At 50.9% G+C, this 10,071-nt stretch overlaps 1 protein-coding gene across 2 annotated transcripts; it reads left to right on the forward strand.

Annotated features, from left to right (window-relative positions):
- Positions 1 to 889: 889 nt before the first annotated feature.
- Positions 890 to 7,061, forward strand: MLN (motilin). Of its 2 annotated transcripts, none has more exons than XM_080569580.1 (5): positions 890 to 1,019; positions 3,065 to 3,190; positions 4,538 to 4,642; positions 6,025 to 6,133; positions 6,826 to 7,061. In XM_080569580.1, exons 2-5 carry the CDS (start codon positions 3,074 to 3,076, stop codon positions 6,849 to 6,851), a joined length of 357 nt encoding a protein of 118 aa, XP_080425706.1. In that variant the 5' UTR covers positions 890 to 1,019; positions 3,065 to 3,073; the 3' UTR covers positions 6,852 to 7,061. The 2 variants fall into 2 exon arrangements, with proteins under 2 accessions (XP_080425706.1, XP_080425707.1); XM_080569581.1 differs by having other exon boundaries at positions 6,922 to 7,061.
- Positions 7,062 to 10,071: the final 3,010 nt, after the last annotated feature.

Genomic DNA, 10,071 nt, shown 5'->3' on the forward strand with positions numbered 1-10,071 from the left:
TGCTTGCTCTCGGGGTTCCTCGTGTGTAGCCGCCGGTCTGTGAGCAGCACCGGGACGTTTCTGGCCTGATCCCAAACCCTCCAGCCTCAGCGCCTGTCTGATGGCTTCCAGAGACAACCCTGGGAGATCTCAGGCAAATCGCTTGCTCCCTCTGCACCTCATTTATCTGGAGAGAGATGTTAGTGCACGGCTTGGTCCCTGAGGGGTGGTGCTGTGCCCGGGGTTGCGAGATGCGTGGTTATTACGGTAACAGGGGCCACACAGGTCTCAAAACGGGCAGATAAATAGCCTGGGCTGCCTTGGCAACTCCCCACTCATCTGCTCAGTTTATAAAGCTTTTGGTGATAAGTTTAGCATATATAGTTTTATTTATTATACTAATATTTAGCTCTAGATCCTGCTGGGGGATTTGTTGCCTTGCATGGATGCTTCCATAATGCCAGTGGGTCAAACTTCATTCTGCTGGTTTTGGCACCATTTGGTATAGTTATTGTTGTTAGTGTGATTTGTTAACACGACAGCAGAAATACAATCGATGCATGCATCATTTGACTGCTGATACACTTGCATCATAAAGACAATTTCCTGGGGGCTCACAAGCTATGTAGACAAGCTGAGAGAGAGGAATTTATCCGCCTTATAGATGGGGAAACTGAGGCAGGCAGCGATCTGCTTTAGGGGCCCTATCCAGTTGTGGGATGCGCAGAGAACAGCTGCCAGCCTCTGGATGGCAGCCCGGGGATGGAGGGGAGGGGATCATCCTGGAAACGAGAAACTCTTAAAAATCCGATGCAGATAACAGTGCTGCCCATCTGGCATGCTCGTTTCCATGCGTGCCAGGTAGCTGCTCTCCGGCACTGCTGGGAGTGGGGGCACCCGTGCAGGGGAGTAAGCGAGCACCGGTGTGTGCAGAGCTGTGTGCGTGGGTATATAAAGGGTGGGGAGCACAGCAGGAGCATCCAGGTGTGAGAGGGAACGAGAAGAGGTCTGACCTCCAGCACCCGGGCTGTGCTCACCAGGTAGGTGTGTGGTTTGTGCTCCCGTTCCCCAGCTCAGGGGGGTGATCTGTGGGTGCTCGGGTGGGTGCTGGTGTTACCAGGACTCATTGGCTTCAGCAGCAATTGCTAAACGTGAGAGAGCTCTGACAAAGGAGGAGGAAACAAAATCAATGCTTAAACAAGGGGAAAGGTGCTTTCTGCTCTTAACACACGGTTGAAGCATCGATTCCATCAACTTCTGCCTTCTTGCTTGCCGCGAGCGCCCAGCAGACACTGGAGAGTGCTGCAGAGGTGTGGCAAGCCCTGGGTGCCCTCTGCACTTGGGAAACTGCTTTAAACAGATCAAGAAAAAAGTACATTTGCACAGCTCCTATTGATGGTAACAACTTGATTTATTTTTCTTTTTTGGAAGACAGAGCCTGGCTGATAAACCTACTGTCTTGTCACACCAGTACCTGGTGGATGTTCACCCCTCCTGCCCTCAAATTGGCACTTCACTCCCATTTTACACAGGCATGAGCCAAGCTGGGCAACGCTGCTCCCAGCCTCGTGCGACCTCGGTGCTTTGTTGTGCTGATGCTGAACTTGGGATCCTCCTGCTTTGTGCTTTCTCTTTGTAGCTGGGAAGCAAATTCACAAACAACAAGGTACATATCTGCCTGGAGAGGCATTGAGCCGGAGATCTCCGGTCTGACAGACATGTCCTGCCTACAAAATAAGGAATAGACATTCAGAAAAGATATTTTTTGACTGGAGTAACGTGTGGGGGTGTTTCTCTGGAGGAAGAGGGAGAGAATCAATTCACAAAGGGCTAGTCAATACGAGACGAAGGAGGTGACTGAGTTTATTTCTTTGCATGTGGCAGTATTTCATTGCAGCGTTAGAATAAATGAAACTGCACAAAAGATTGATGCTACGGAGATAACACCGCATTATCAGCACATATGCATATCGACGTGCTGTATTACAAGGGGAGAGCCTGAGAAATTCCCCTTCTGATCACTCCAGCAACAGCTCCATTTCGCGAGGTCTCCCAGGGTGATCTCTGAGTGTGCCTGACGGTTTTCTGCCCCGTTGTGGGTGGTGAGGGAGGAGATGCCCTCTCCTGGGTGCAGGGCGGTGCCGAGGGAGAGGAGCGGGGCTGCAGCCACCTTCACTTGCCATCGGAGCTCCCCTGGCCTGGCACGCGGCTGGGGGATGTGACCAGCAAGTGCTGCAGGAAGGGAATATTTATTAACTTCCACTGGCCTCCAGCTCAATACTAGCTGATATTTATGGGAAATCTAATTTAGGGGTCAAATTTGACCTAACAATGTCTCTTTAATAATGTCCAAACCGAGAGGTTTCTGAAACTAATTAAGGATCAGGCTCCAGCCAGGTAGAGTAGTTAAGCCGTGAGAGCAGACTTCATTAAACACGTCCAGAGAGAATATTTTAATATTTAAAGAGAGCATTTAATGTTTATATAAGTTCTCTTCCAATGCAAAGTCACTGTTAAATCACTTCAGAAGGTAGTTTTTAAAGCCCTTTATGCCAGACTTTAATGCAGCAGGGCTGGCAAACGCCCTTCCCAGCTCTCTTGAACCCAGCGAGGCTTATTAAAGGATTCAGTCTATCGGTGCAGATTTTCAAGGGTGAGGGATATAAAAACAAAATTTAACAAAACAGCTGTAGTAAGTTCTTTTTCTCCCGCAGCATCACCGTCTCCCTTGCTGTCAGTGGGATTGACGGGCGCGTTTTGCTCTGGATGTGTGCAGGTCTTAAACCACCCCAGCTGGAGGGCTGAAGCTTGCAGAACAGAGGGAGTCTTTAACAGTACTGAAGGGCTGGGCTTCCAGTCTCTGGAGATATTGCTCGAGAACAAATCTGTTTACAAGAAATAGTTTGAGAGGAGAACTGTCAGCCAAGGCACTTCTATTCTCAGCTTAGGAGCAACTGGATGAGTAAATATACCTTTAGTTAGCTGGTGGCTAAATTAGATTGCAGCTGCCGAAAAGCCGAAGGGATTTCTTGTCAAACGGCCCTCTCTGTTATCACCCCGGCATCCTCCTTCCTGTGTTGTTCAGGCTTTCACGATGGTTTCGAAGAAGGCGGTGGCCAGTTTGGTGCTGGTGTACGTGGTGTCTATGCTGGCTGAACAGACCGAAGGCTTCGTGCCGTTTTTCACCCAGAGCGACTTCCGAAAGATGCAGGTAACTCACGAGACGTCCTGCGGTGGCAGGAGCCTTGAAAAACGTAGGGAAGGCTTCTTCCTCCCTCTGCTCCCAAGCCCTGTGTGCACCATGCCACCGCTGATCCCATCATCTGCCCCCTCTGTTAGGACAGGACATCTAAGAGTGGCAGTCCCTCCTCATCCCAGAGTGGTAGGAGATGGCAGAGAACGCTTTCAAGATGTGAGACTAAAGAAGAAGAGCCTGGGCTCCTTCACATAAAAACTAAAAAAACCTGTGCGGGACATCATCTGCTGCTAGCAGCTCTCGTTTTTCTTTCCTCCGTGCTAGTGGCTGCAATTTCTACAGAGAAGCTGCAGCCTCCCATCATCATACTGATGGGTCTTTTTGTTGTAACAAATAATTAACCATCCTCCAGATGGTTGTCACCTCTGGGATGTGCAGAGAGAATGTTTTTTCTTTTGATGTGAAACTAATACTGTTGAAAGGTGTCAGGCAGGCAGCCTCAGAGACTGCATCTTCTCCTTAAACACAGCCGAAGGGAGCTTCCCCCGCACGACACAATCCATTGATACCGGGAAGGAATCTTTTCTTTTTTTTTTTCCAACACCTACTTGTTCACTGGATAGTGATTTCTTCTTATGGGGAGCACAGACATCCTTCAGCCTCCTTGAAGGAGAAGATGGGGACCCACGCACAGTCCCCAGACGGTTCATACGTCGTTACCCTTTTAGTTATGTGTCTGCTGGTGATTGAGGGGCTTCTGGAGGTACGTGGGTGAAATCAGTCTTAGCTTTCTTCTAGAGGCTGCCTCTTCTCCTCCGAGCACGTGTTCAAACCAAAGCGAGCGCACAGCAAGCAGTCAGCGTGGCGCTGAGCACAGCCTTCGCTGCATCTTTCATCCTGTTGTGTCGGTCATATCCCGAAAAAACTTCAGCTTTTCTGTTTGGGGTAGGAAGAAAGGAAGGGTCCTGTAGCCAAGATTAGCCCTCTACGTGGGAAAGAACTGACATTACAGACTTCCAGGAAAGTCTGGCAATGTGTGTTGTCTGCACAGAGCTCTCCATTTGCAATGAGCTTGTGCAGGCTTTTGTTTGACTTCAGTGCCCCTGAGACAGAAAAGAACCAGGACTGGGCCTCTGGAATGGCCGCGTGAGGCCGGTGTGCTCGGCTGCCGCAGCTGATGGGTCTGTTCCCCGTGAGCTGTGGGCCTGGGGAAGGATGCTGCGGACAGCTCTTAGACCTCCAGCCCCTCTGGTTTTCTGCCCTGCTCCTTGGCTGTCGATGTGATGCAGAGCAGGTTTGGTACCTGTGCGGAGCTGCCTTACAGCATCACTGCCCTCTTTGCTCTCTGCTGTGGGGTTGCAGGAAAAGGAGAGGAACAGAGAGCAGAAGAAATCCCTGACCCCTCTGCAGCAGCCGGATGAGGAAGGCCTCTCTGAGCAGGCTGGCGCAGATGTTAAGACGATCCAGGTACGTTGAACCCTGTGACTCCAAGAGCTCGTAGGGACACGTAGGGGAGAACTGACAGCCCAAGGGCCGTCCCATGGGGTCTGGTGACCACTGGGTGCTTGGGGGTGCCACATGAGAAGCCAGAGGGCATTACTGGGGAGCTCACAGCCCGTGTAAAGCAATACCGCCCATTTCCTACCAGCTCTGCCAGGCAACCAGGCAAGGTTGCATCAGAGAAAGGTTTTTACCTCTAAGCCATAAATTATCGCAGAGGTTTAGCAGCCTGGTCACCCCCTCAGACCTGCCTGGCCCCTCCCTTAGCATGGGAAGGTGGAAACAACATGAGGGCTGTCTCCGCCGTTCAGTGAACGCCAGCCAACTGCAAGGCAGTAATTTGCAGCTCTGCTTCAGGTCTGGTTTTAACTTGTCACTCTTTCAGGCAGCTCCGGATCAGCTGTCTGGTGTCACTCACCTCCCATCTCAGTCCTCTGCACCACCAGGATCTTATTTATAAAGTTGGGCCCGTACAGCTGCACCCCCCCAAAGCCTGTATACAGAGCAGAAAATTGGCAATTTTAGGGATTTAAGTGCCAGTCTAAGCCCTCAAAGGCATGCTTACTTGGTTAGCTAAGTCCGAAAATTGCACTTTTCCACTTGAATACGGGGAGCCCTTTGCCCGGTCAATGCAGCCACTCCTGTGCTCAGCGCGGCTGCCTTCTGCCAGCCAAAGGAGCTTTCAGGTCTAGCCCAGGCGGCAGGACGGGCAGCGGGGCCAGCCTGGAGTTTGGCCAAGACGCAGGTCGATGTGCAACTGCTCTCATAAATGCGGTACACCGATGATCAACAACCGGATTTAAACTGCAAGGATTTGCAGTTCAAAGCATTAAACAGCTGGCACATCCCATGTCCGACGCTGCAGCCACAAGCCCTCCCGTGCCTCCAGCCGGGAGTGGAGCAGCTCTGTTTGCCTCCAGCACATCCGAGCCACAGCTCAAAGCCAGGCTGGAGGCAGGGCGATGTCTCGTCCTCAGCCCTTTCCAAGGCAGGATGCTTTGCCAGCATCAGTAAAGCTGCTGTCTCGAAGGGTCAAGGTATGAGATAGTGGTGGATTTTAAGGTGCAGAAATTATTTTTCTTTGCAGCCTCTGTTGCCGGTAGGTGCCTTTCTCTGTATTTCTGAGTCAGACCTTAGATGCTCCAACGCGTGAAAACTTTGGCATTTCCACCGGCACAAGGTTGCACTGCAGTACGTGGGGCTGACTTAACGTTGCTTTTCCCCACGCAAGGATCATCTCACACCAGCCTTAGACCCTTTACTGATTTGAGCAAAGTGGGGTTGAAGCACCCCAACCTGCCTGCCTCTGCTCCCCTCAGCTTCTCCTGATTTTCCTGCTTCCTCCACAGCTAGCTGTTCCTGTTAAAGCCGGGATGTGGCTCATCTCGAGGCAGCTGGAAAAATACCAAGATGTCCTGGAGAAACTGCTCGCGGAGGTGCTACAGGACACCCCAGACGGTACTGTCAGAAGGTTGATTCCTGCCTTGGGAATTCTGCCTTTCCCTCCTCTCAGCAGCTCATCGTCACCGAGATATTTATATTCCTCAGAAGGGCTTTTGTGTCCTGTTTGCTCGCTTCACAGAGTCCTCAGATACCCCACCCACCCGCATGCACGCAGCTCCCTTCTGGGAAAGTGATACGCTCTCTTAGGGTGCTGTCTGGGCCCCAGAGCTGCTGGTGACTGTTAGCAGCATTGCAACACTTCCCAGCAGCTCTCCCCAGCCCTGCTTCCCACCTCCCTAGTCCTGCCTGAAAGCCCTCAGTCTTTAGGGTGCAATTTCCAACACCACTTATAATGCTAACTGCATTATAATGCAAAGTGTGAGGCACTTCGGCACCCACAGCCAGGTGTGAACACCTTGCTCCCTGCACTGGGGCTTAACACTGGGTGAACTGGCTGCAGCTCAAGGTCTTGAGTGCTAACAAATCCAGCCCTGGGATTTTCTTAGTGTGTGGGAATTGAAAAATGCAGGGGCTGGGGGGGATGCAGCTGTTCCAGCCTTCAGGAGTGATGGAATGATTCTCACTAGTGTTATCAGTGAACATTTGTCTGATTTGGGATTAAATACCCCAGACAGCAGAGTCCCTGTTATCCCTGGGGGAGTTATTTTACTTTGGCCTGTGCTGATTTCAGCCTCCTTGTTTTTCAGGTGAGGAGCTGAGGAGGAGAAAATGATATAGAAAGCCTGGGAAAGACTGAATGATAAATTTACGGACACTTGTTCTTTCCTCTCTTTGCTTTTTAGCTGACTGATATCTGCAGCATCAGAAGAGAAAGCGATGCAGCTTGCTAAAGCTAAAAGACTCCACTTATGCAAACGAAATCTGTAAAAGAGATTAACAACAAAATCTGAGGTGAGATAATAAAATGCGCAGTATAATTAAATGGAGGATTTGTGCCTTTTTTTTCCTGCGTGCCTCTCAGCCAGATGGCAAGCAGCAAGTGTGGGAAAGACGAGAGGGAGGGTTTCCAGTTCTGGAGAAATCACGTCCTTCTGAGAAGTACAAAGCATGCTGCAGCACATGAGTAATTAATCTTCGTGGACTAATAGGTTTTAACCTTCCCTTTTGGCAAAGAGGGAAACTGAGGAACACTTACAGGGACAAACCAGGGACAGAAGCACAGGCTGAGGAGCTTGGGTATGCGTTCCCACCCAGCCCCATGCTCCGGACACGGCAGGGCACTCTCCTACACGGCTGGGAGAATGCCAGAGTCCTGAAGTGCAGTTTCTACCTGCAATCTTAACTCCCTGTTGCTCAGCCAGGCTACACGCATCTAAACAGCATCGCAGGGAACACCTCACCCGTAGCTATGATGTGAACAGACACAGTGTGAAACGACACAGAGCTCTGGCCCGATTTCTGGCTCTCAAACAAACCTCGAGGTGACATCGTAATTCCACTTGAACATATTGCTCTCCATTTACATACCTTTGGCTTATTTTAGAGCTGCTCCTCTCTACTGGCAGCAGGAAATCCAACATATGTAAAGTAAGGGCTGATGAGATGAATGGTACGTATGTGAATATATCCGAATTCAATCCAATTTTATCCTCCCAACCTAACGCAAATTCTGTTCTTACTGAGGCTCATTTAAATAGCTGTGTTTGTGCTAGAATAACACATACATGCTTCTAACTCCTCAGTGCGCTGTCTGCTGCAAGCCATCCCTTTGGAGAAATGAAATCTCCCGATGTATAATGCAACATCCAGCACAGAGTGGATTCCGGTTTTAATATTTGATTCGAAGGTATACTCCTATTGAATAGACTGATCAGCTCGGTGTAACTGGAAGTTTGCAGGGATTATTGCTGAGGCAGGTTGAGCTATGGAATCACTATAAAGGAGTCTGAGCAGGAGGAAAATAATACATTCCATTAGGCTGAAAATAAAAGCGACTGCACGTCTTGCTGGGCTCGGAGCTCAGCCAGTGCAAATCAGTCTGCAGCGGAGCGATACCCATGGGAAATCTGTCATGGAAATCACCGGAGGAGCTGCACTGTGTTTACACCAGTGCCCAGCAAGATCAGAGACGAGGCTGTTTGCTTTGAAGGGGCACGCATTACTTCTGAAAGACCTAAATGCTTACCCTAGGCTTAATTTTGCCCTGCCAAGGGGGAAAAAAAAACAACAACCAAGGATAGTTTCCACCTGAAGTGCAAGCTGCTCCTTAAATCCCTACAGAAGCCCTACTGCAGGTTGGAGCTGTCTCTCCAGCATCCCTCTTGCCCTGCTCTTTCACTGAGGGGATTTCCTGGCTCCCCATGCTGTGTAGGAAGGGATGTTGCCCAGTGGCAAACAAAAGTAAATAGTGGCAAAAGTAAATAAGAAAGTGAGCGTCAGCCTCTGGGATTTGCTTCCTGGACCGTTTCCCAGCAGATTGGTGCTGCAGAGACTTCTATAAGGAGATCCACAAATGAGCCTTTACTGGGATGTCTCCCTCTGCTCTTCCATTTTGACCCACACAAGCCACTGCTGGGCTGCAGCAGCAAGCTCTGCTTTCACCCCAGTCCTTGGTTGTGCCCTGTTCCCAGCTGACCGAGGTATAAATGAGCTGTGGGATGCATGGCTGCTTGCGACAATAACCATATGAACCCTCTCTCTTGTTCTGCAGCAGTAACCGTACTGTCCAAACGTGCACCGAAGTGCAAGGGGGCCTTCAGCTTTCGGAATAAAATTCCCTCCAACTTGCAGGCTTGAGTAGTGGGAACAAAGCAGATATTCACCCCAACCACCCTCCCAGACGTGACTCCTGCAGTCAGGGATGTATCTGGTTAAGACGAAAAAGGGGTTCCAAGTCGCAGGACACATCTGTATGCACAGTGCCCCCAGCAGGCTGCTTTGTCATGGCTCAGCCAGCAGCGCTGAAGTCCACGCCTGCAAGCAGGTAGGAAGATGTTGCTGCTCCAGAAACCAAACAGGTTCCATGGCAGCACGAACAGCTGGGGGAAGAGAGGCTGGAAAGGAGGAGGACGAGAGAAAAGGATGAAAGTGGCACCCCCTTTCTAACCTAAGCTCGGCAGGCTGAGGACATGACATACGAGGAGGACAAGAAGTGGTGTTCTCGGGTCACACCTGTGCCGTGGCTGTGAGTGACAGGGTGTTAAATCGGCACAGTCGGCTCCCAAGTAAGATTTGACACTTCCCCTAGTGGCATATGCAGGACCGTCGCCCAAATACCATGGGATAAGAGGTGGGGGTGGGATGGCGGTTCCTCTGGCAGCCCCTCTGTCAGGGGTGGGCAGTCATCTGCTGACGTGCTTTTGGGAATGCAGCATGCTCCCCTCCAGGCACCGGGTAAAGATGGTGCAGATCTATTTCTACCCCTCTGCTTATACCACTCCTGTCTTGGTGCTTCAGGAGGAGAAGCAGACAGCATGGCATGCCTGCTCTTCCCGTTCGATAGCTGAGTCACTGCCAGCTAGCCTAAGACAGCTTCTGGGCTAGCAGGACAGGTGGAGGATGTCCCGTCCTCACTGTCCCATCTTCCCACAGCCAGCTCAGGATATTTACAGCCAAGATATTCCCACTGTGGGCTGGGAACTGGTTTTCTTCAGCCAAGGATCTCTGAGCATCACAGCCCATCTGCAGCCTCGGCAGGGCTGTGCTCGCCCCGGCAGCCTTTGCTGCCGCCCAGGGCTGTGTGGCTGATGAAGGGGCTGCACGAAACAGAAGGTCCACTGTCAACCTCACCAGCAGCACCGCTGGCAAGATAATGGGAACAAATAGGTGTTTGTCCATGGGGCTATGCCCTCTGTCATCTCTGAGAGGCTGTCTTCTCCTGCCTTCTTCTCCATGGTGTTCAGGTACCTTCAGGGAAGGCAGTGATGCTCCCAAGGGCTGGCTTGCTAGGGAAGAAGGAAGAGGGGCAGTGGATTTCTCTCCACAAGGAGACA

Source organism: Anser brachyrhynchus (genome assembly GCF_964034855.1).
Source record: "Anser brachyrhynchus genome assembly, chromosome: 27".
NCBI lineage: Eukaryota > Metazoa > Chordata > Aves > Anseriformes > Anatidae > Anser > Anser brachyrhynchus.